The sequence below is a fragment of the Haplochromis burtoni genome, unplaced genomic scaffold (assembly GCF_018398535.1).
Source record: "Haplochromis burtoni strain Fernald_Lab_line unplaced genomic scaffold, NCSU_Asbu1 Contig_369, whole genome shotgun sequence".
NCBI lineage: Eukaryota > Metazoa > Chordata > Actinopteri > Cichliformes > Cichlidae > Haplochromis > Haplochromis burtoni.
This window is the reverse complement of record NW_024582730.1, coordinates 487771-513813: the sequence shown is the minus strand read 5'-3', so window position 1 is coordinate 513813 and position 26043 is coordinate 487771. Positions and strand designations below refer to the sequence as shown.

The 26043-nt window shown below is 42.0% G+C and overlaps 1 protein-coding gene across 1 annotated transcript in view; it reads left to right on the top strand.

The window, feature by feature from the left end:
- rragd (ras-related GTP binding D) overlaps positions 1-26043 on the top strand; it is a 53628-nt gene that overhangs the window by 9967 nt on the left and 17618 nt on the right. The window contains exons 3-5 of the mRNA XM_005943518.3: positions 6569-6768; positions 13613-13727; positions 19448-19590. Of these exons, the coding sequence (XP_005943580.2) occupies positions 6569-6768; positions 13613-13727; positions 19448-19590 (458 nt within the window). The remainder of the gene's footprint in view (positions 1-6568; positions 6769-13612; positions 13728-19447; positions 19591-26043) is intronic.

The window sequence follows — 26043 nt, the reverse complement described above, 5'->3', positions numbered from 1 at the left end:
TAGCGATCTGGAATCCCCTGGTTCGCATATCCGCAGTCGCCTCCTCCGCCGTCGAGTAGAGCACAGTTCCATCCTGATAGAAAACCCTCAATTTAGCAGGATAGGGAGTCTGAAATCTTATGTTCTGTTGTTTCAAAGCCCTTTTAGCTTCAGCATAGTCCTTATGTTTCCGCAGGATGGCTGGGGCATAGTCCTGGTCAAATTATATTCTCTGACCGTTCAACAGGATGGTCCTCTTGGCCCACGCTTTGCGCAAAACTTCCTCCTTTGTAGTAAAGCGGGCAAAACGTATTAATATTGAGCGGGGAGTTTCTTCTCGGTTCCTCGCTGCTCCCAGGGCCCGATGTGATCTCTCAATGCCAAGCTCTATGCCCTGGGGGAGATCGAGACATTCCTTCAATATTTTTCCGAAGAAAGCTGGCATTGAGGAGCCCTCCGCTCCTTCGGGTACGTTACAGCCTTAGATTCTTTCGCCGGGCCCGGCTTTCCTGGTCCACAATTTTATTTTCTTGCTCGCTGATGATTTTTAGCATCTTTAGCGTCACCTTTTCTGTGTTTTGCACTTGGTCTTCCACTTTCGCAATACGGGTCTCTGCTTCGGTTATCTTATTGTTGACTCTGACCAGGTCAGACTTGAAATCTTGGAACTCTCTCTGAAAGTCCCGTATTTCTTCCAGTATCGTGGATAAAGCAGAATCTTCCTCCGCACTAGCCATAGCATTAGCTTCGTATCGAGGTGGTGACGCTGCTGCAGGAAGCCCTTCAATTGTACATTCCTCTGCCGACCCTTTCTGCTTGTCTCTTTTCCCGATGTTCACCCCGCGTATACCTTTACTGTATGTCGAAAGATTTTTAGTAATTTAGACGCTTTACGGGGGGAAAGAATTAATTATGAGAGAGAGCTACTCGTTAAGCTGCCATTCGGTGGGGTGACATCACCGGAACCTCAAAATCTTGTAGTTTAAATACAATGATTAAGGAATTGGGCCTAGTGGATGCATGGCGCCAGTTGCACCCCCAAGAAAAAGATTTTACTTTTTATTCACATGTACATTGCAGCCATTCAAGGATAGACATGTTTTTAATGCCTAGGACGGACCTTTATAGGACTAGACAGTGTAGCATAGAAGCAATCACTATCTCTGATCACGCCCCAGTTTGTATGAAATTAAGAATGAATCCAAACAATCATTTTAAATATTGGAGAGCCAATGTATCTATCTTGAATAATGAAACAACTCGACAAGAACTTCAGACTGAATATATTCAATTCAATGATAATAATGAGGTGTCCCCTTCAATCTTGTGGGAGAGTGCCAAAAGTTATTTGACAGATAATATTATAGCAGTTTCATCAAGACTGAAAAAAGAGAGACTAGCAGAACAAACAGAACTAGAAAACAAAATTAAGAAATTAGAAAAAGTCTATGAGGTAACTAAAGACTTTGAACTCATTGAAAGAGCAGAGGAAAAAGTTGGATAATTTACTAACGTATAAGGCGGAGGGACAACTATGCTTTGTTAATCAAAAGTACTACCAACACGGCAATCGGGCAAGCCGACTGCTGGCATTTCAGCTGCGTAAAGAGCAATCAAGTAGGGTTATTCATAAAATCAAATATCCACACTCCGGAAAAATAGTATGCCAACCTAAGGAAGTTGCAAAAGCATTTTCTCTGTATTACCAGGAATTATATAAAGAAGAAAATGTCCCAAATAAGATTGAAAAGATTGAACAATTTCTTAACCCGATCAATCTTAGTAAACTGTCTCAGGAAGAGGCTGAACTAATAACAAATTCAATCACCATTGAAGAAATAAAAGACAGTATTGGAAAAGTGAAAAACAACAAGTCTCCCGGAGTGGATGGCCTGCCTGGGGAGTATTACAATTTTTTTGAAAAAGACCTAACACCATTGTTATGCAAAGTTTATAATTATGCATTATTTAAAGGTGATCCCCCCCAGTCATGGTCTGAAGCTATTATTAGTGTCATCCATAAAGAAAGCAAGGACCCGACTTTATGCATGTCTTATCACCCTATCAGCCTGCTTTGTGTTGATTTAAAAATTCTTACAGCCATTATTGCAAATAGAATCCAAAAACATAAAAAAAATAGTGAAACCTGACCAAACAGGTTTTATTTCCCATAGGCAAGGTTCAGATAATGTTAGAAGGGCCCTCAATCTTCAGATTATGGCACAGGAAAGGGACACCTCATCAATGTTCTTGAGCCTGGATGCGGAAAAGGCCTTTGACCGGGTAGATTGGGACTTCCTGCAACAGACTCTCAGGCACATGGGCTTCAATGAGACTTTTATCTCATGGGTCCAAACACTATATAAAAATCCAACCCTCTCATACAAGGAATTAGAGATGAAACCAATACACAACATAAGCTGTCACTTTTCGCAGATGATATTCTGCTATTTTTAGAGAATCCGGTCACCTCTGTCCCGGCCCTTCTGAGCAACCTTAAAGATTATGGTACAGTGTCAGGTTATAAAATAAATACAAATAAATCTGAGGCGTTAATGATTGTTGGCAACTGGCCCACACAGCTAGATCATCTTGTATCTTTTAGACACTCCAAACAGGGCGTCAGATACTTGGGGGTAATTATTGCTCCTAAAACCAATCAGTTACTTGCACTCAATTATGGCCGGTTGTTCAAGGAGATTAAGGGGGACTTGGACAGATGGAACCTACTCCCACTCACGTTTATGGGGAGGATTGAATGTATAAGGATGAATATTCTTCCACGCCTACTATTCCTATTTCAGAACCTACCCATTTTGATCCCACAGTCTGCATTCAAATTATTAGAAAGCATTACATCTAAATTTATCTGGCAGAATAAACGACCAAGGGTCAGAGTCAAAATCTTAATGTCTGGAAAAGAAAGGGGGCCTCAAGTTGCCTAACTTCAGAATGTACTAATGGGCAGCTCAATTAAAATCAATGGCTGTCTGGATTATTCATGATTCAGAAACGCAGTGGGTATCTATACGTGCAGCGTTTAAAGCTTGGAAGTACTGACCTTATTTTGAGTTTGATTCCATAAAAAGTGACAAAAACATTAGTGTTCGTTGTGCGTGGGAAGAAAACTTCTTTTTACAGCGAAAAAAACCCCTAAACTTCCAAGCAAGCACTGGGAGTGCTGGGAGTTTCCCTTCAGCTTTGAGTCACTTATCCACTTCTCTTGCTCATTGGGTACAAACGGCGATTATGCTGGGGAGGAAGTTGCTGGTGAAAGAGTGGAAGGCTTCGACTCCTACCTTCTCTCAGTGGTATACCTCTTTGGGACAAGTGGCAGCTTACGAAAAATTATCATATAGACTAGAGATGGCATGATACCACTTTTTTTATGCCCGATACCGATATCATAAATTTGGATATCTGCCGATACCGATATGAAACCGATATAGTGTGTTGTTTTAATCAAAACTGTTTTTTGTTTTTTTTATATCTTGCTGCATTTTGTATAAGTTCATACTCAGGTTTAAATAAACAACAACACTAAAGCTATTCTGTTATATATGTAAAAAATACACTGCACCCAAAATATTTCATAGTTCAGCAATACTGATCAATCTAATAAACTTAAACCTGCTCCATCCTTCCTATTCTGGTATTTTAAAGAGTACTTAGCAGAAATATTAAGCAACCTAACTAATAGGGTTGCAAACTCCCAGCAAAAAAAAAAAATAGGGAACCACCCCACCTCATGATGCTTAATCGACGTAATCAACTTTAATTTGATGCAGTGTGAAAAAAAATGCACAGAAATAAATTATTTTTCAAGAATAATTAAATAATTAAATTATTGGCAGCACGGTGGCAGGTGGTTAGCACTGTTGCCGCACAGCAAGAAGGTCCTGAGTTCAATTCCACCATCAGGCCGGGGTCTTTCTGTGTGGAGTTTGCATGTTCTCCCCGTGTTTGCGTGGGTTCTCTCCGGGTACTCCGGCTTCCTCCCACCGTCCAAAGACATGCAGCTTGTGGGGATAGGTTAATTGGATAATCCAAATTGTCACTAGGTGTGAATGTGAGTGAATGTGAGTGGAATGGTTGTCTGTCCCTGGTGTAAAAGTAATATTAAATAAATTCTAACAACAGCTTATCAAGCTTAACCATTCTGCTGTTGTTCAGCCGCTGGTTTCCTCTTTCTGGTGCAAAGTGGGCCAAAAACAAAGAAGAGAGGCGGACTCGTGACAGAAAAGCCGATCAGCTGATGATTAAGCAGTTTCATGATTGAATTAGCAGCAAGAGAGGGAGAGATAGTCGCTCCATATATCGGTTGTTAAGTTTAACGTGGGAATGCTTTACAAACATTCAGAGAAGAACTTACACACTTGCTTTACTTACTCTGGGATCACTTCCTCAGAGATGAAATGCTGGTTTGGTAGCGAGGCTCCAAATACACACAGTCGCTCTATCACGTGACCACACTGCTCCAACGTGCTACGGTTATGAGCCGAGTTACGCCGTGTTGCCAGTTTTGTGAGGTGCTTTTTGATATTTAATGGATCGGATTACACTTTTTATTTCTCATTGATTCTCAATTTGTTCTGTTGTTGTTACTGGGAATGTCCATTCTGTTATCTTTTTTTTAATTTTTAATTTTTATTAAAATCTAATAAAGTTTGAAACATAAAAAAAAAGAATACTCTTAAAAGTTTTGCTCGGCTAAGGGCTAAATATGCTTTATCCCCAGGGGACCATTTTAGATACTTACAGTTAATGGACTACATTACAAAGCATAAAGATTGGAACAATATTAGAAGAGAACCAATCGGCTTAGAAAACCATTTTATAAAACTGCTTGAAAAGTCGGGTACATTGATAAACCAAGTGTCTTTGATCTACCCGAAACTGCTGATTGACATGTCTGCTAATACCTATCATATAAAACAACAATGGGAAATGGAACTCAATATAATTTTGGATGATGTCACATGGGAGAGTGTCTGCTGTGGCTGCCACAGAGGGGCGGGTAGTCAAATGTGGAAGGAATTTGACTGGAAGGTTAAATTAAGGCTTTTTAGAACTCCACTGAAAACCTTTCTATTTAAAAGTAGATAAAGAAAAATGATAACAATTCACTGTCTCAAACCAGAAACACCCACAGTTGCCCAGTGGCTTCTGAAAACTAGACATGTCTATACGATGGAATGGATAACAGCTCAACTACAACTAACAGTGCCAACCTTTGAGAAAAAATGGAGACCAATTATAAAATATCTTGAAAGGACACTCAAACCTTAACATTGTTACATCTGTGCTTAGGTATTGGTATGTATGTATGTATGTATTTATATGTATATGTGTATATATGTTTTTCCTTTTAAATTAAGTTTTTGAATATCCCGCACCATTATATACTGCAGATTTGGTCTCGGGTCATGTTGTTGATGTGAACTGCCTTGTTATTTTTGGCAATAAAAGTAAAAAACAACAACAAAAAAAACCCTGCCTTGGCTGCATTTCTAGGTAAACAGCTGCAAAAAACGTTGTTGTTTGCATAACTCAGTTACTTTTTTGAAGAAGTAACAATATAATTAATTACCCAACATTGGTCATTATATACTGTATTTTGCAGACAGATAGTTACAGGACTCTCTCCCAGACCACAAACTCATAATACAAGTCAGAGCTTTATAAAAGCTAAAGTTGTGTTTTCAAAATTGGAGTTCAAGTTATTTTTACTTCCAATAGTGTTAACGTGCTACACAGGTCATGAACAAGATTTTTTTAAAATTTTCATTGTAAGTGGGCTAAAGCAGTTAATTAAAAGTAGTCTAACATAAATGCTGTAATTTTGTTATTTTAATAAACCAGGTAACTTGGATGTATTCGATGCTGGCGTGACCACAGTGCACACGTCTAATGTTGCTCACAGTGGTCCAAGGGACCGCTCAGGGAGTTTTTGTGTTCGCTCAGACACATGAAAAATTAGAGGGAACATTGATCATTAGTAACCTTCACTAGTTCTGTTTCTGTGCTATGATGAACCCTAAATCATTTTTAATACTTAAGTTTTAATGGTGATTTTTTTAACAGACTTTTGTGGATGGGCTTTAACTGACATGTTTGTGTGATGGCTTGAAGTTAGTTCATGGAAATCAGTAGGAGAGAAAAGGAGAAGGGAAATATAAATGGGGGTGTGGCAAGGTGGGAGGACTTAAGGCGCATGCACACGCGCGCACACATACACGCACAGCCCACCGTGGCAGTCATATATCTTGCTTTTTTTCCTAGATTCCTAGATACTTAACCTTTGCAAAATTGAGGTATCCCTGTACTAAGAAACAAGAAAATCCAATTCGGCTGTAATGCTGGTGCAGTGTTTAGCTCAAGTAAAAAACATTTTGTGTTCTAAATTCTTGTTTATTGGGGCTGTTTGTTTTATTTTGGTACAGGACTTGCCTTTTTCAACTACTGGGATTGAAGTGTCATTCTTAGTTCAAGGGGTTTAAAATCAAGTTAAAATTTAGTCTACTTCTTGTTTTTTGATGAACAGTCTGTAAGAGCTTAGACTAAAAGGAATTTCTCTTTTTCATGACAGGATGACTATGTGGAAGCTCTGAGTAGACTGCATCTCACAGTGACCAGGGCTTACAAAGTAAACCCAGATATCAGCTTTGAAGTGTTCATTCACAAAGTGGATGGCTTGTCTGATGACCACAAGATTGAGAAGCAGAGGGATATCCACAAACGAACCAACACTGACCTCACAGATGCAGGACTGGAGCAGATACATCTAAGGTTGTGCGTCAACTAAAGCTTATAAAGGGATTTTGAGTTTGAGGTTTGGATTAATTATATGCATATATTTTTTTAAAAAGTGGTATTAAGCAACAGTACTTTTTTGAATGTCTTTCATAAAATATTTGGATATTGGCTGCATTATTGGGTACTTGTTCACTCATGATTCAATTCAGTTAATTAATAGTTCTTTCCCCTTTTAAACACCTCTTTCAACTTTCAATCCTTTCTCTTTTGTATATTAGTTCAGTTGTTGTGTACATATTTAAAAGCCACAGAATTAATTAACGGTCATTTTGTGCTGACGATGTTTATGTAAATCTGTGACAGTCCTAGATATTACATGTTGGTAAAGCAAAACACCTTGCTGTTTCGATTATTGCTCACTAATCAATGGAGAGGTGCATTTAAGTGCTAAAAGGGTTAAATCAGAAGTAAGTTGCAATTTTGGCGTCATGAGTTTGGCTGTAAAACTGCATGCTTCTAAGAACTTGTTAATCACTAGTCATTAGCTAGTGATATCCTAGATAATTCTCCTTTCTGAAACTGTAATGATCTGAAAAGAGTGACTGAAAACATAATCTCAATAGCAGAGTGTTGACAGAGGTCCATTAGATTTGTATAGGAATGAAAGTATTTTTGCAACGAACTCAACTGTCACTGTCACAACACCCACCAGCCCTGGGTTTGAGGAGGGAGATGACCCAGGCATGATCCTGGAAGTCTTCTAAGCCACGCTGGAAGTGTACTTGTGGCTTGGAAGAAAAATGGTCACTCGGCCTGTTGCCTCTGCTTTCTGGGGAGGCTCGGGTAGTGATCTACTTCTTCCTTCCTCAGTTTTGAAGGCATCAGGCAGGTAGTCCTGGACTGACCAGGTAGTCAATACGGTATGGATGTAATTAAAGAAAACCGAAGGTCTAAAACCCATCTAAAAATGAAATTTAATGTTGCCACCCTGAATCTAAGAAAAAACTGCCTTCTCCACTATGTACGGTTTGTAGCATTTTGTCACACTTCCGCTTGGCTTGTTCAGAACCACAGCCACCTTCCATAACCTCATGGACTGGCTCTTGCATCCACATGCTGCATATACTGCTGCTTACTTGATGATCAACAGCGACATCTGGGCGGATGATATTTAGTTGAGTGGCTACGGTGCTGGAGTCATAGCCAACCTCAAAAAGTCTGTCTCCCACCGTCCAAACGAACCCCCCAAACAGATAAGACAGCACCCATCACATGCTGCCCGCTTAGGTTAGGCAGTTCTTGGGGGAGGCTGACTACTACGGGGCGATTGTGGTTCAAGAGTTGGCAGTTCGTCTTGTAATCGGAAGGTTGCCGGTTTGAGCCCCGGCTCCAACAGTCTCGGGTGTTGTGTCCTTGGGCAAAACACTTGACCCATTGCCTACTGGTGGTGGTCAGAGGGCCTGGTGGAGCTTCTGTCGGTGCGCCCCAGGGCAGCTGTGGCTACAATGCAGCTTGCCGTCACCAGTGTGTGAATGGGTGGATGACTGAATGTAGTGTAAAGCGCATTGGAGTCCATAGGGACTAAGTAAAGCACTATACAAATACAAGCCATTTACCATTTTACTACCTCCAGTTTGCGCTTGACTTCACGGAAAAAAACAAGCCCTTTAACTGACCTTGCCTGAAAGGGTGTCCTAGATTTGGTCCAGTGAATGGCGCAGTGCCAGGCATGCTCTCTTTGGGGAACCCCTGCCCCATGCTCCTAACTTTCCCTCCCTCCCTTTCATTCTGCTGATGGATGCCTTGAACAGAGGGCTGGGGGCCGTTTTGTCACAGCAGGTAAGTGGGATCGACCACCCTATTGTGTTCGTCAGCCGGAAGAGGAAGTCCCGATACAGCACAGTGGAGAAGAACGGTCTAGCAATCTTGCAGGCAGTCGACCCTCTTCGTTATTGCCTCCTGGGACGCTCATTCATCCTCTGTTCTGACCATGCAATGGCTCCACCGCATGAAGAATACCGACGCCTGGGTCACTCAGTGGTATTTGGCTCTCTGGCTATTTAAGTTCAAGTTGGTCCATAGGTGAGGGGTGCAGATAGTCGTGGCTGATTTCCTCTCCTGCTCGCGGGGTTGAGGGAGTAAACTCATCTGGTTGTGTCCCCGGCCTAAGTTGGGCAGTGGGGTATGTGGCGGGTTGTGGTCTCCGGCTCTGCTGCAGAGGAGCAGTTTTTCAGTTGGTTCAGGGCTGGTGCCAGGGAGGCTGGCATGGCAGCTGGGGCTGATTGAATAATCAGTTTCTCCTTATATCAGGAGATTGTTGGGAATAAGACAGGTGAAAAACTGCACAGCAGTCTGAAAACTAAAATCACTGAAAACAAAATGCCACAAACCCTGTGATACTATGTACGTGTTGGTCACAGTGCGGTTCACTTAAGCAGATGTGAGCAGAGTAATAAAACTTAGGTGTCAACCAAAGAAAAAAAAACCCCCATTATGCATTGGAGTTGGTGGTCTCAGCCCGGTTCATAACGAACTCCAGGGTGGTTAGTTTACAGTGTGAACATGATTCCGCCTTGAGCCGACCCAACAATCAGGTGTAGGTTGTAAATTTACCATACCATCTCCGGTATGATGGCGCCTGTGTTCGGCCTTGCCACTGCTGGCTGCAGTTTCCCTCGCTCTGTTATGCTGCTGTTTCTGACTGTCCTGCTCTCCGTTTTTGTCTCTGATGTATTGCCTGCCCTAGTCTATGATCGTCTGACACTACTATCTATTCGCTCCTCTATGGTGGGCCTGGATATCGCTCCTTCATACAATGGCTTCTTCCCTCCTCCGCCGCCGGTGTCTGGATTTTTGACAGATGTCGCCAACAGCACCCTTTTGGGTCCATGCAAATCACGGAGGAGGAGAGGTAAAAGAGCTGGTGTCCAGGTGAAATTTAGACTCCTTACAGTTTATTTGGAGTTCAATTGGATTTTTCTGTGTGAAAATCAACTGAATTACAGGGAAAAGCTACAAGTTTACAACTTAACTGTTTCAGACCAGAGTAAACAAACTACAGGTTTATAAAAATGCCCTAAAAGACAGTGGGCCCTCTGTTGTGGAGCTGCATTTCAGCCAGTGGTGTTGGGGATCTTTTCAATAATTATGGAACTATGAACACAGAAAAGTTCCATCAGATGTTGATCCACAATGCTACATCATCTTCAAAGCATCTAAGTGATAACAGCTTCATTTTTCAGCGTGACAGTGATCTCAAACACACTGCCAATGCAGTAAAAGCATACCCAGATAGAAAAACACACAGTGGAACTTTATCAGTCATGGATTGGTCTACTCAGAGCCTGAAACTCATCATCAAGCAGTGTGGGATCATCTTAACAAAGAAAACTTTGTGCCTTCATTACCCATTGTTGTGCAGGTGAAGCCAAAGGCAAGATGTGCTTCATTATATTTTCTAGTCTTTGGCTTGGAAGGAAGTTGGTTTGGAAGCATATTTGGCGATGCTTCATCTTCCACTTTGTGTTTGTGTGGGAGCCCTGTCAAAAACCTGTCCATTATGCTAGCAGTGTAGAAGCAGCTACCACTACTATTTGTCTTTTTTTTTATTCATACCACGGCCCCCTGCAATGGCTGTGCGCCCCCCACTTTGGGAACCACTGCGATAGAGTAAACTTCAAAAACTCTACAAAAAAATCCAGCACTGTCTTGTAGAAATTATCGATAGTTCAGCTTTTCTCTCAGTGACAGTACGCTGCCATAATGAATCTCTCCTCAGAGCAAGCAAGACTCACAGCATCTAAATCCTCCCTTGCATCCAAATAGGGAGGTTTTTCCTAGTTTAAGACTTTTTCCTCTGTTGTGGCAATGCCACTGTCTTCCAGTTCAAAGAGAAGTCAATTATTTATAGTATGCTTTTGAATGTGTCTCATACGCCATTCAATTCCTTCTCAGTGGAGATGTCAGGGTCCAGGAGTTTCAGTCTATCCACAACCTCAGATTTGTAAATTCAGAAATTCCTCCATATTAGACATATTCCGCCATAGTTAGTGTAGCAAGTATATTTAACTGCAAAGTGACAATGGTGTGTATAAGAATTTCTTGTATTTATGTATTATTCACATTATTTTATTGTATAATGCCTTAGTGCCACTGAATTTTAGCATGTCTCACACTCATGCAGTTAGACAGATGGTGGGGGGTCCGGTAAGGAAGCTGGGGGGAAGCAGACAACTCCACAGGAAGAATCTTTTGTCTCTTCGACGACTCTGGGAGGTAGCAAGTAGGACTGGGCAATATGACCCAAAATTCATATCTCGATATTTTTTTGCTGGATGGCGATATACGATATATATCTCGATATTTTAGGTAAGAACAAAAAGAGTTCTCAGTCAAAGCTGTGTCCCAGATGTCACACAGGTACTTTTGTTAACATACAGCGTAGATGTACATGAAGAAATTACTTGAAAATAAATTATCAGCATTTATTAAATAATAATGCTCCATAAATAAAAGAAAACAATGTTGTTTTTGTGCATAACAAAAAGCTCACAATTGTGGAGTCAAAATGTAAACTAAAAGATGCTGAGCATAATAACAAAGACAGACAGATTTCAGAGCTGCTCTATTCCCAAGTTCTACTGGGTGACTGACAGCCTGGAGTTTGAAATCCGCTCCGTAACCATGTCTCTTAATAGGTGCCATTTATGGTCCTTATACACACACAATACGGTAATATTACGTTGAAGCACAGTACGTATTGCTCCGCGAGGCTCCAGACCACGGTAGTCGTAATGCTCCAACAATCCATCAAGCAGTGCAGCTCCGTAGCTTAGCAAAGTCGTACTAAAACATTTTTTGACAGATTGCTGAGCGCCGTGTTCCACATAAAATCGGTTCGCGGAAAGTAAGCACAACCAGAATTCATACATAAAGCGCACTGTCGATTTTTGAGAAAATAAAAGGATTTTAGGCCGTGCAGCCCCTGCATGTCGTTAGCGCGGTTAGCGCGCTAACACGTTGACGCCGTCCAGCCCCACGCACGGAGCGATCCGCGGTAACTCGTTAACAGAGATTTGCCGTGTCCATCTTGGTGTTGCCTGCAGGTGAAGCTATGGGGGAGGGGGAGTTGTGTTCAGAGGCCCAGTAACGTTGCGTAGAGACAAAAGTGGACAAAAGAGAGGCAAACTTGCGGCTCCACAAGTATAATTATAACATAACATATACTATATCGATATAAACGATATTGTCACATCTTATAGCTCGTATAAAAATATGTAGATCTTTTTAAAAAACTCGATATATCGCCCAGTCCTAGTAGCAAGGGAGTGTGAACCTTAAGGTGTGAAACAGCTGTGTACTGCCTTTTGTTCCTGGAGAAGGTATTTAACTGAGAGCCATGCTAGGCTCAGGGAGACTCTGCTGACCGTCTGCCCCGCGATCATGCAGGAACTTCACCAAGCTTGGTTGTCTGTTCTTTGTTTTGATTAAAGAATGTTAGCTACCGCTCACCGCTTGTCTGCAGGCTTTACTTAATGGAAAACTTCCACAACAGGTGCTTTTCAATGCCTTTTATATAGGAATAGAACCAGAACACAAGCAGTTGGAAACCCTGTGTATCCACCCATTTTTAGAGGAATGTTTTTTTGTTAAACCTCCTAACACTGACATATGAATCATTCAAGCACAAAACATCTTCTAACTCCAGGTATAAATTAATGTTTTGTCTACACATAACTGATAACTTGGCAAGAAAGCAATGTTAAATGGTATCTTTACCAGGCACTGCAGTGAACCACTGAACCTACAAAACGATTGTTTGACAGGAATAATAGTATTCACTGACAGACTGGCACTGGAACAGTGATAGAAATCTGCTGCCATCTGCAGTATGATGAAGATGAAATGAGGGTGGACGTTTCAGCAAGACAATGATCCCAAACACAGCCAAGGAAAATCTATAGGTTTCAGAGAATGGCCCAACCAATGGCCAGCCTAACCTGAATGTAGTTGAAAATCTCTGGCAAACAGCTAAAGCTCAAATTTCATAGAAGAGGCCTACAGAACCTTCAGGATTTGAAGACTGATTGTATAGAAGAATGGGGCAAAATCATACCTGCGCAATGCGTACAACTAGTTTACTTGAAGCTATCACCAACAAAGGCTTTTTTAGGAAGTCTTAAATACATTTCAGTAAGGTTTCCGCCTCATTATTACACATAACTTAGTTTATGGACATATATGGTTTGATTTCTTTGCATGTGTTGATTGGATGGGTTGTTACCAGCTTCTTTTTAAATTACAGAAACTGCAATTATTGGATCTTGAAACTCTTTTGATTCGGTTCAGTTTGATTCAATTTTATATGAAAACACTCACCTCAAGGTGGTTTATATTGTAAGGTAAAGAATACAATATTAGAAAGAAATCCCAACATTGATATGACCCCCTATGTGTAAGCACTTGGCGACAGTGGGAAAGACAAATTTCTTTTCAATAGGAAACCCCTCACAGAAATAAACTCAAGTGGTATATAAACACACAGACTAAATATAGGTGAGTGAAGAACACTAAGTGCACTATAGGAAGCCCCCAACAGCTTAAGCCTTTTGTAGCATAACTAAGGGAGGGTTAAGAGTCACCTGACTAACTGTATCCTTTATCAAAATAAAAACGTTTTAAGCCTAATCCTAAAAGTAAAGAAGGTGTCTGTCTCCCTACTGTCTTTTCAAACTAAGAGCTGCTTCCATAGTAGAGGGCCATACAGCTGAATGCTCTGCCTCCTTTCCTAGGTTTGAAAACTCTAAACTGCTGTCTTTTTATTAATGGTTAAAAAAAACCCCAGTTCTGATTCATATTTCTCTTTCTAACCCTGCAGCTTTTATTTAACCAGCATATATGACCACTCCATATTTGAGGCCTTCAGCAAAGTGGTCCAAAAGCTCATCCCACAGCTGCCAACGCTGGAAAATCTGCTTAACATCTTTATATCTGTGAGTAGTTCGCTTTTCTTGCACACAAACACACTTACAGCATCACTGAGTGAACAGCATGCAACTGGATTATTGTAATGGTCTTTTTACTTGTCTCAGCAAATCAGCTCTGGATCGCCTTCAGACTGTGCAGACTTTTAACTGGCACAAACAAGAGGTCACACATTACTCCAGTTCTGGCTTCTCTTCATTGGTTGCCAGTAAATTTTAGGGTTCATTTTAAAATTTTAGTCGTAACTTTTAGAGCTCTTCATGGTGAAGCTCCCCAGTACATCTCTGACCTGTTGAAACCTCATGCTTCATAGGTCTTCAGGTCAGAGGTTACTGTTAGTCCCACGTCCTAGGTTCAAAACACGTGGGGTTCAGGCTTTTCAGGCACTGGCACCAAGGCTGTGGAACTGTCTTCTGTTGTCTTTATGCTGTCTAGACTCCACTGACTCCTTTAAAAAGCAGCTGAAGACATTTTTATACAAACCAGCTTTTAATTAATTTTGTCATTATTTTATATTATTTTATTTATAATTCTGGTTTTATTGTGGAGCACTTTGTGATTTTTATCTGTGAAAAGTGCTATATAAATAAATTAATATCATTTTTTATAAATAAATTTTACTTACTTACTTACTATTAAATGTTTAGGTCAACCCTGTACAAACCTAATGTGTGCTTTTCTGATTGAAGTAACTAAATTTGTATGTGCATGCCTTTTTGTGCTTTACAACAGCCACTAGATGGTAGAAATGTATAAGGTCAACTTCAGTGTACGATGGCATTTCCTGCTGAGAACCAACCTATTCATTTATCTCCTCTGTAATGGACCGTTTAAAGAAAAAAAAAGTCTTTGGACTTATTTGAGCTAAATACTAAGTCCTGATGTACTTAATCAAATCAAATCAAATCACTTTTATTGTCACTTCACATGTGCAGGTACATTGGTACAGTACATATGAGTGAGGCTCTTTTTGCTCTAAAGAGGAAGGGAATTATAAAAAAAAGTTCAATGGGAAAATTGTTTTTTCCTCTGTTTTTAGGTGGATATTAAAGAGTCAAAAATCATTACTTGCTGTATCAGTGGTTATTGTTGAGCTATTCACAGCTCAGTTCTTTCATTCATGAGTTTTCATCCAATCTAAGTTAAAACTGAAAAGTAATTGCAGCATTGTGCTTTTTGTGTCTCAGTATTGCTATTTATGGACTTAGCTGGATCTTTGGCCTAATTGTCATTCTGCCAAATGAGGGTAGGGACTTCTCTGAGGTCCTGGGAGATGCATCGGAATATAAATATCTATGTGTAGAATGAACAGTTCACCTTAGACAAATCTTTCTGCCTTTGCTATATTAGTTATCACAGGTAATACTACTGGGTTAAACCAATGTCCTCGAACGGGGGAGAGCATAAACTTTCAGCTCTAAAGTAGGGTTTATACAGCTTTTCCTGGTAAGATATATATTCTATTATGACATTACACAACTTCAAAACATCTTTCTGCAGCTTCATTAATACCCAAATCCAGAATGAGGACAGATGAAGGTTTTTGTCTGTGTTTTATTTATTTATTTATTTATTCATTTATTTATTTATTTTAGGGATTTAAGCATTATTAATTTCCAAGCATTTTGTCTTGAGCACTTGAAACAAAATGTAGTATTATTGTTGGAGTTGATAAAAATCTATTTTCTTTGATTTGCTTAAAAATCCAGAGTGTGTAAGCTTTGAAAACGTCTGTGATATCTGCGGTATGATAATATCTCTAGCAGCTGAGAAAAGCTGCACACTATGAATAGGCCTGCACACAGAGATATGTAAATGTCAGATCTGACAAACTGAATGAAAGTAAGTCTTACTTCCAACATTACACGGGGTCTTCACTGGACACCATGGGGTATTTCTGTGTGTATAAGGATCAAATATTCATGTCATCCCATTAAGATTTTTGGCTAAAAAGACAAACTCACATGTTGTCTGTTTACCCTGCCGTCAAATAAATGTATAAAAAAAACAGTAAGTTATTGAATAAAATTAGTATTTGATCCTCTATAAACCAGCCAGAATTCTTACTCCTAGACTGGCTATGTGCCCATGTGACAGTTACTCTTGATCTGAACTCATGTGTAGCACAGAATCAGTTTCTTCCCTTTCCAGGTATTTACCAATAGTGGTTATTACCTGGTTGACTGCTGTCTGTTTGCGATCTAAATGTTTTAGCAGGTTAAATAAGTATTGAGCATGTCACCAACTTTCTAAGTAAATATATTTCTAAGGGTGGTATTGACAAGAAATTGTCACCAGATGTCTCTAATAACCTATCCAATCCACACATGCAAAGAAATCAAACCACAGATGTCCATAAAATATGTATAATAATGAGAATTGACACATGGATAAATCATTGAACTTTGTACAAAAGGCTTGGTTGGTTATTTTTTTTGCCTATTCTTCCACACAAACAGTCTTCAAATCTTCAAGGTTCTTTGGAACCCATCTATGAACTTTCAGGTCAGGCCTGGCCATTTGCTGGGATATTCTAGCAGCTTTACTTTCTTTCTCTGAAACCTACAGAGAGTTTCTTTGGCTGTGCGTTTGGTATCATCGTCTTGCTGAAACATCCAACCTTGTTTCATCTTCATCATCATGGTAGAGGGCAGCAGCTTTGTATCAAGAATGTCTCGGTACATTTTTCCATTTATTCTTCCTTCAGTTATATGAAGTACGTGTACATGAAGTACACACTGCCATATGTTGCAAAATGGCCCCACACCATGATATTCCCACCTCTAAACTTCACTGTTGGTATAGTGTTCTTGGGTTGATATGCAGTGCCTTTTGACCTCCAAACATAGTGTCATGTATTATTATAGTATCCAAAGAGTTCAATTTTGGTCTCATCTGACCAGACTGTATTCCCCTAGTATTTCACAGGCTTGTCTAAATGTATTTCAGCAAACTTTAAACATGCTTTTTTTATGTTTTTTATTCAGCAGTGGGGGTCTTGTGTGATGAGTATGCATACAGGCCATGGCAGTTGAGTGCATTACTTATTGTTTTCTTTATTGTTTTTCTATAATTATTTTACAATTGTAACTGCTGATTTCAGGTCTTCCTGTAACTGTCCACAAGTGCTCCTTGGATCAGAGACAACATTTTTGATAATTCTTTTCACTCTTCTGTCTGTAATGTCACTCCTGGTCCCCTCCCAAATTTCTCAGACTTTTTATCTGATTTAGTTCTCAGCTCAGATAAAATAATTATTGTGGGTGATTTTAACATCCATGTAGATGCTAAAAATGACAGCCTCAACATGGCATTTAATCTGTTATTAGACTCAATTGGCTTCTCTCAAAATGTAAAAGAACCCACCCACCACTTTAATCACACTCTAGATCTTGTTTTAACATATGGCATAGAAACTGAACATTTAACAGTGTTTCCTGAAAACCCTCTCCTGTCTGATCATTTCCTGATAACATTTACATTTACAATAATTGATTACACAGCGGTGGAGAGTAGACTTTATCAAAGTAGATGTCTTTCTGAAAGCGCTGTAACTAAGTTTAAGAATATAATCCACCCACTGTTATCATCTTCAATGCCCTGTACCAACACAGAGCAGAGCAGCTATCTGAACGCTACCCCAACAGAGGTCGATTATCTTGTTAATAATTTCACCTCCTCACTACGTACGACTCTGGATACTGTAGCTCCTGTGAAAACTAAGGCTCTAATCAGAAGTACCTGACTCCGTGGTATAATTCTCAAACACGCAGCTTAAAGCAGATAACTCGTAAGCTGGAGAGGAAATGGTGTATCACACTTTTAGAAAATCCATCATTTAGCCTAGAGAAATAGTTTGGAGAAAAGTGGGCCAAAAATTACCCAGTAAGGCTGTTTTCTTGCAATATCATTGTAATGAAAAGTTATTATTTAGTTTTAGTCAGAACCAGGCAGTGGAGCAATGCTCTCACCTGTCTCTAGCCCAATCCTTCAAAGTAGCCCCTCTTGCAGCTATTTATTCCCATGACAGTTACAATACACAATACAACACAAGCACCTCCCACGTAAAACCCCCCAATGGTTCTAAAACAAGGCACTATGTGTGTAGTGTGTACCTGTATGCATGTGCATTAACGTGTGTGTGTGTGTGTGTGTGTGTGTGTGTGTGTGTGTGTGTGTGTGTGTGTGTGTGTGTGTGATGATGTGAGAGAGAGACCTCCTGCTCACCAAAAGGATCATAAAAGCAGGAAGCTTACAACAGAAGAAACAGATCTTCCAGAGAGAATGTATCTGCAATAAAACCTCCCCCAGCACAGAGTGGCTGGAGAGGTGGTCAGGATCAAAGGAATGGCTTTGATCCTATAGTTTGAACCAAGACTTTACAAATTTAAGAAACACAATGACAATATTTAACAATTTGACTTAACATTATGCCATTTCAATTTTTATGGTATCAGATCCCTAACCCTTTTATACATTTTAGAGAACTGTAGTTTTCGCATTACTACCCCAAACTTCGTAAGTGAGCCAAAAATGGATCGCATTAATGTCCTATGGAATTTCATGAGAACTTTTTCTCCTTATCAACTGTGGCTGTCAGGAATATATATTTTGTGGGCAACAGTGTCACCTCTTCAGAAGACTATTTTATACAGTAGGAATTAGCAGACAGCATACATTTGGCACTGAGACAGCGATTCATAATACAGTACGTGCCTGAAGCCTCAAGTGTTGCCTGAAGGCCTTCTGCATTTCTGATGCCCACATGAACTATGCAATATTCATAACAGTTCACACAGGGAGACAAACAACGGAAGACGTTCAATATAATCTGGGAAAGAATCTGTCCAGTTGTGCAGTAGATTCAGAACGACAAGATGCAGCATCACCACAGATAACTTTCCTCCAGTATGCCCATTGAGCAATGTCTGCTGGAGACACAAATGTGGAGCCTCTACAATAGGACAAGGCAGACATCATTCCTCTGATGAAGGCTTCTGAGTCCATAGAGGTTCCTAGGAAAGAGTTTGGATTGACAGCAAGAAACACTTGGTTTCCATACAGTGAAGGGACAAGGTAAAAATATGATAAATAAAATCTAATACAAATGATTATTCTTAACAAAGTGTAGCCTAGCAGGCTAACCTTCAAGCTCCCAGGTCCTGTACAGTATCTTAGCTGTTCCTAGGACTGCACTCTTCTTCTCTGAGCCCTTGGAACTTCTCCTGCTTCTCGTGTTCCTTCTTCCTGATGTTCCTGTCATTCAATATAAATCGCCTTGAGGCGACTGTTGTTGTGATTTGGCGCTGTATAAATAAAATTGAATTGAATTCGGTATCGCTACGTCTGTCACTATGGGGGGGAATGATGAATGCGCAATGTTTCGCCAACTGCTGCCCCTGTAAAAGACAAAAAAACCCCATAGATACATAAATCACCAATCTTCCTATAGACTGTGTGAGAAAGAGAGGGAGAGAGAGGGAGAATGCCGCCCTCTTTGTCACAAATGCACTTGATAATGATGGTGGGAAAAGTATTCTGGTGTTAATAAGAACTCAGCAGTGCAGTTTTCTTTTGCCTTTGCTTTTTTTTGGGGGACAGGCTTTTAGTACTCTAAATTGTTAAAGCAACTATTCTGGCTGCATAGAATGGTCATGAATAGAATGGTATTTATATAGAAAAAATCCATAACTACTTTTATCTTTTGTTTCTCTGCCTCTGATTTCAGAACTCGGGTATTGAAAAGGCCTTCTTGTTTGATGTAGGCAGCAAGATTTACATCGCTACAGACAGCAGTCCAGTAGATATGCAGACGTATGAACTGTGTTGTGATATGATTGACGTGGTCATTGACATCTCCTGCATTTATGGGTAAGTCAGTAGACTTTCTCTTAATGCCACAAGCTCAATGTTCACATTCTCTCCTGTAATCTCTCTCTCTCTCTCTCTCTCTCTCTCTCATCAGAAACTGAGAAAGAATTGGAGTTCTGAAATTAGGTTGTCAGAGTAAAATTCCAGCTCTTCTCAAAGTTAGAATTGGAAAGTATCTATTTGTCTCATGAACAGAGGGAATTGACATTATATATTACAGATCTCATTGTGATGTAAAACCCAACGGATGGTAGGTACTCCTGATTCCCTCATAGATCAGAAAGGATATGCTTTGTATTTAATTATCAACCCAGCTTGAACCTATGTCCTAATCTAAATTTGTATAATTAGAGGTCAGGTTTCGGCTAAAATCAGACCGAACAGTAGTTGATACATTTCTGATGGACTGGCAGTGGAAGAGAGAGGAGAAGAAGCGCTACTGACCTGCTTATAATGTATTATTGTATATAGAGATTAAAAGAAACAAAATTCATCCTTAAACAGTTAAACATTACAATCCATAAAAAAAATTGTGTGTTTAAATAAAACCTGTCCTTTGTGACAATCAAAATTGTGATCTGAAATCACCTCAGTACCAAAGACATTTAGTTTTTCCAAGAACAGCTATATAAAATCTCTACTTGAATCTCTACAAGAATCTCTACCTCTTCTTGTTCGTGTCAATCTTTTGGCTGTTTATATATTTCTATTTCTATTTGTGTTATTTCAGTTATTACATTATATGTGGTATAGTATGACAATGTCTAAGGCAGGAAAAAAGGAAAGAGGAAGGGAGGGAAATATAATATTGTGGCGAGCTCAGACAAGGAGGAGGTATCATTTGGTCTTGCTCCCCGCGAGCTAGCCAGGTAGCACAGCCGTTTATTAGCATTCACGGACGAACACACACCACGCTAACACATCCGCTCGGCGCACCTCTAGTGTAACAACAACAACACAAAATGGCGCTCTCCCCACCCAGAAACACACAGTCGCAGAGAGAGAGAGCGTCACCTGTATACATGGCAACATAACAACAGAACATAGCTGTCAGAACAAAACCCTAAACAGCCCTGACCCGCTACATAGCCCCCACGTAAGGGGTCAGTCGTCCCCGACAACCCCATTACCCAACACAAAGTCCTGCAAATGTCCAGGTGTCTTCTTTCAGCACGCTGGCCGATCTCGACCGGCGGGGGAAGAGTCACTCGGATCAGAACATGGGGTGCCACCAGCATCCCCTGCCCGGCAGCTGCTGGAGCAAGCGATCGGTACGGTGAGAGTCTGTCCTGATGCAACACACCGTGCGCCCCGGGCCCGGCATGCGGACCCGGTACACCACTTCTGTTAGCCGCTCCACGACCTCCCCCAGCCCTTGCCAGTGGCTGCAGAGCTTGGGGGACACTCCTCTCTTGCGAACTGGGCAGTACACCCAAACCTTGTCGCCAGGCACGAAAGCTCCCCCTCGGCACCTGGTGTCGCAGGCTCCTTTCAGTCGAACTCCGGAGCTGGCCTTAGCCTGGTGGGCATAGTCGTGAACCACCCGTGGCCGCTACCTCCGCCTCCTGTAGCAGTCCATGGCCGCCGGTTCCCTGACTCGGTTACGGGGAAAGGCCCTAGGACGTCCACTCCCACTGTCTCCATTGAGACCCCCACCAGATACTGCTGCAGGGAGGCAGTGGGGGGTTGAGTGGGGCCCTTCCGTGCCGTGCAGGTGTCACAGCAGTGCATGTGAAGTTCCACATCCCGTCGAGAACCAGGCCAGTAGAACCATCCCCTGAGACGGCGGAGAGTTTTGGCATTCCCATAGTGGCCGGCCCCCACCGAGCCGTGGACAAGTTCGAGCACCTGCAACCGCAGCGACCGAGGCACCAACAGCTGCAGGAGATCTCTGCCCTGACCGGGGGCCCGCAATCTCCGGTATAGGATGCCGTTGTGGGTCTCGAGATTGTTGTACTGGGAGTAGTAGGCCTTCACCTCGAGCCCCTGTCCTGACACCCCTGTCCAGCCTGGGCGTCGTGCCGCCTCCAGCCAGGCCCCCACCTGAACCAACGTCACATCAGCCTCCTGCTCCCACTTCAGCTGCTGCATGGTCAACGGGAGCCATCCCCCTCCGCTAGCTGGGCCTGAGCAGTAGCCACGCTCAGTGCCTCCTGGGCCCGCTCCTCCTGTCATTTCGAGAGGGGCAGCCGATGTGAGCGCAGACGGATGGGCTGAGCAGAGCCGGTGTCAATGGTGCACTGAACCAGCCGCGTCTGCCTGCAGTCTTTGTCACTAGTGGCAACAATGTCCACATTCTCGTCCAGGAGGCACCTCAACCGCTGCCACTGGTCATCAACAGCTTGGGCTGTCTTGGTCGAGGGAGGTTTGTCTTGCCTAGAGGCTGGGCCTGAGGCGAGTAGAGATGGTCCAGAGCCACCGGCGTCCGAAGTCTGTTGAGCTGCACCTGCACGGCTTGTCTGTCTCTGGTCCCCTCCGTTCCCTGCTTTTGACCGCACTGGAGGGCCAGAGTCTCTGTACCAAGAGTGATAGCCAGCTTCGCGGTGTTAACACAGGCCCCCAGCGGGTCAGCAGATCAAGGCCGATGATGCACTGGTCTTGGATGTCAGCAAGCCAGAAGTCATGCACCAGCTCCAGATCCGCAACAGTTTCTTCCCCAGCATGTCAGTTCTCTCCCCCGTCTCCGTCATTAGCTGGGTGTCGGTGGGCAACCAACCCATCACAAGCAGCCCAGACGTTCCAGGGAGCACACCAGGTCGTATTAGGGAAATGGTAGACCCCGCATCCACCAGGGCCCAGCAGGGCTGGTCCTCAACACAGCAGCTCAGGTAGAGTCCCTTGAGGTGCCCGACTAGGCCCACCACCATGCATCGTTCTTGGAGGGGGGGCAGGAAGCTGGAGCGGTGGTCCCCTCACGACACCCTCTCGTTTCCCTGAGGCCACATAGTTCTGGTCTTTGGTGCGGGCGCCAAGCAGTTGCGCGCCACGTGACCAGGCTCATTGCACCGGTAGCAGCGGTCAGTCAGTCGACGGGGACGCCTCCAGGGAAGAGGGCTGCAACTGGCATGTCTCTGCGACCTCCCCCTGCTTCATGGGAGGCAGCCCATGAAGCATTGTACTAGCGTCGTCGAGACCCGTCGGGGGACTTACATGGCCGCTTGCTTCCTCTCTCTTCAATCGTCAGCTTCCCAGGCAGCGAATGCTCTCCTCGACGGCTTGCTCCAGCCTCCGAATGTCTCCCTCCCTTACGGCAAGGGTGAGCTATCCCACTTCTGACACCAATGTGGCGAGCTCAGACAAGGAGGAGACAGAGGAGCACAGCCGTTTATTAGCATTCACGGATGAACACACACCACGCTAACGCACCCGCTCGGCGCAGCTCTAGCGTAACAACAACAACAACAACACAAAATGGCACTCTCCCCACCCAGAAACACACAGTCGCAGAGAGAGAGCGTCACCTGTAACCATGGCAACATAACAACCGAACATAGCTGTCAAAACAAAACCCCAAACAGCCCTGACCCGCTACAATGTGATATATAAGGATAAAGTACAAATAGAAATGCATGTATCGCCAACTGCTGCACCTGTTAGTAAAAACAAACATACAGCACCTGGAACACAAAACTTTGAATATGCACAGATACATAAGTCAACAAAATCGTGTAGTGTAATTGTGAATGTGAGAGAGACAGAGAGAGTGTGGGTCTCACAAAAGTACTTGATTGTGAGGCTGGGAAGCTGGAATAACCACCCCCCAGAAAGCTTACTGTCACCCACCACGAACCACACATGCACACACATTGTGTGGTAATATGTTGTGAACTGTAATGACCTAAATAAAAAGGAGGGTTGGGGGGAGGGTCGCCGCACAGTATTGCCAGCATAGCCACATGGATGGCCTTACACACTGTGACCAACAAATTGTCTTTAAAAACAATCCACTGGTTTGTTCTTCAGAGGAGGATGTTTAGTTTACAAGTGACAAAGTAATTTTGAATGCTTCATTGTCTCATTTGCAAATATTGTATAACAAGACAAATCTGCAAATGTGAACACAATTTTTTTCTCACTCTTAACTAACTGAAGCTTTTTATTGAACTACCAAATAAACACATTGGTCCTTTCTTTCTGGCCAGACACGTGGCAGCACTTCTGCTGTAATTTTGTTCGTATTTAACCAAATAAAAAAGCATTAATAAGTGTACACAGTACTTACTGACTCTCTCACTGAACTAACACAGCCAGTCCCTCAACATGCTTGTGGTTCCTGCTCATATTTCCTTTGTATCACATAATGAGGGTGGGAAGTAAGGAATAACACCCCTCCAGAAGCCACGGGCAGTCGACAGACCATTCATTCAGTCACTCATTCACTCTCACCTACCTACCATACAATGACGCATAAAGACATGCACACACAATATCTGGTATTATGTTGTGAAATGCAGTGCCCTAAATAAAAAAGGGGGGCTGGGGGGGAGGGGAGGTCACCGCGCAGTATAACCAGCAAAGCCACATGAATAGCCTTACACACTGTGACCAACAATTTTTCTTTAAAAATAATCCACTGGTTTGTTCTTCAGAGTAGGATGCTTCATAGTCTCATTTGCCAGCTTCTCACCCGTCACAGGAAATAATTTTCACACTCATGCTAAATCACTGGTTCACTCCTGTTTTTATCATTTAAAAAATATTGCTAAGCTGAGTCCCATTGTACCACGCTCAGAATTAGAAATGGTCATCCATGCATTTGTCTCATCTTGTTTATATTATTGTAAGTCTTTGTTCACTTGTTTATGTAAAGCCTCTGTGGATCATCTGCAAGTTGTTGAGAACGCTGCTGCAAAGCTTCTGTCCAACTCTTCTAAATAGTCTCACGTTACACCTCTGCGGATCCAGTTGCACTGGCTTCCAATAAAATTCAGAATCCACTTTAAGATTTTGACTTTGCATGGACAAACACCAACCTATATCAGAGATCTTTTACATCCTTACATCCCCAGCAGGTCCCTGAGGTCATGTGACCAGGGCTTGCTGGTCGTCCATCATACGAGGCTGAAAACGAAAGGCGATAGAGTGTTTGTAAATGTAGCCCCCAGACTCTGGAACTCCCTTCCCTTGAGCCTGAGATCTGTGGACTCAGTGGTTTCATTTAAAAAAAAGCTAAAAACTCATCTTTTTAAACTTGCTGTTGGTTGATTTCTGTTTTTATGTTTTAGCTTTTCTGTGAAGTACGTTGTGATTTTTATCACAAATAAAATTGCACTTACTTACATCATGGAATTAATGGGAGACAAGTGACTTCAATCAAAATACACTAATTTATTAACTGAATACAATTAATAGTGTACAACAATCAGACAAAGCCAACCAAATAAATAACCTAGTGCTTGGTGAATGGAAAGAAGGGGAGAGAGCTGAGACAGCCAGTTGCACTGATTAACCCTACCTTCCACTTCGCGTTTTCCAATCGATCAGCAAAGAGAATCCCAAACAAACTGTGCTCAGTTTGTCCAGCCTGAAAGAGCAACCGCAGAAATAAACAGGTGATTGGACTCACAATATCTGTGTTGTTAAGGCACTTTCCTGCCACCTTGATATGCAGAGAAATCCCCCTGCTTGAAGAGTGCCTTCACACCACAGTCAGAATCTAGGTCACTATTTGAGTTTAGGAGTGAAGCTCAACACACACCCTAGCCAAAAGCTCTCTAGCCCTATAGCTCTTCTTTTCTGGTCTCCTTTTCTGGTTAGAGTAAACTAAACAGAAGAGTGGTACCAAAGGCAGGAGAGACACACCCACTGGGCCAAAACTGCAGCAGGCCCTTGCTCATTAAAATACTTTGCAACAGCTGATAGAATATGAAAAAGAGTGTTCTCAGCCTCAAGTTTGGCCTCTAATGGTGCAGGACAACTACACCATTAGACTCTTGTACTCTGAAAACATTCATCAATTTATAGTGGCGTCAGTGTTTTTAGCATTTAGCAGTCATAAAGTCCAAAGCACTGCAATGAGTGTATTATTATAAGGTGGTTAGACACTCCTAGTACACATCAGACATATGATGCAGTAGAAAGAACATGGCAACTGGCTTTTGAGTTACTTCACACCTGCATCGAGCAAAGCACAGCGCAAGTACGCCAGCAAGGAGTACTCGCTCATGCACGCGGTGAACTTTTTGACACAGTTTATGTGCATATATAGGGACTTCTAGAGCCTTTATAGATAGTTACAAATCTTTCTTTTTTATGAATGAGGTATACATTTTTTTTTATTAAACTTTTGAACGCATCACAAACTCTCATAGAGCATACAAAATCAAAGAGATACATGTTTTGAAATGACCAGGAACAGGAGCATCTAGTATACATAGAGCTGCTGCAAAAAATGTACTATGTGAAAGAACAATATTTTAATAATTTCATATCAGTGTTTTTTTTTTATAATGA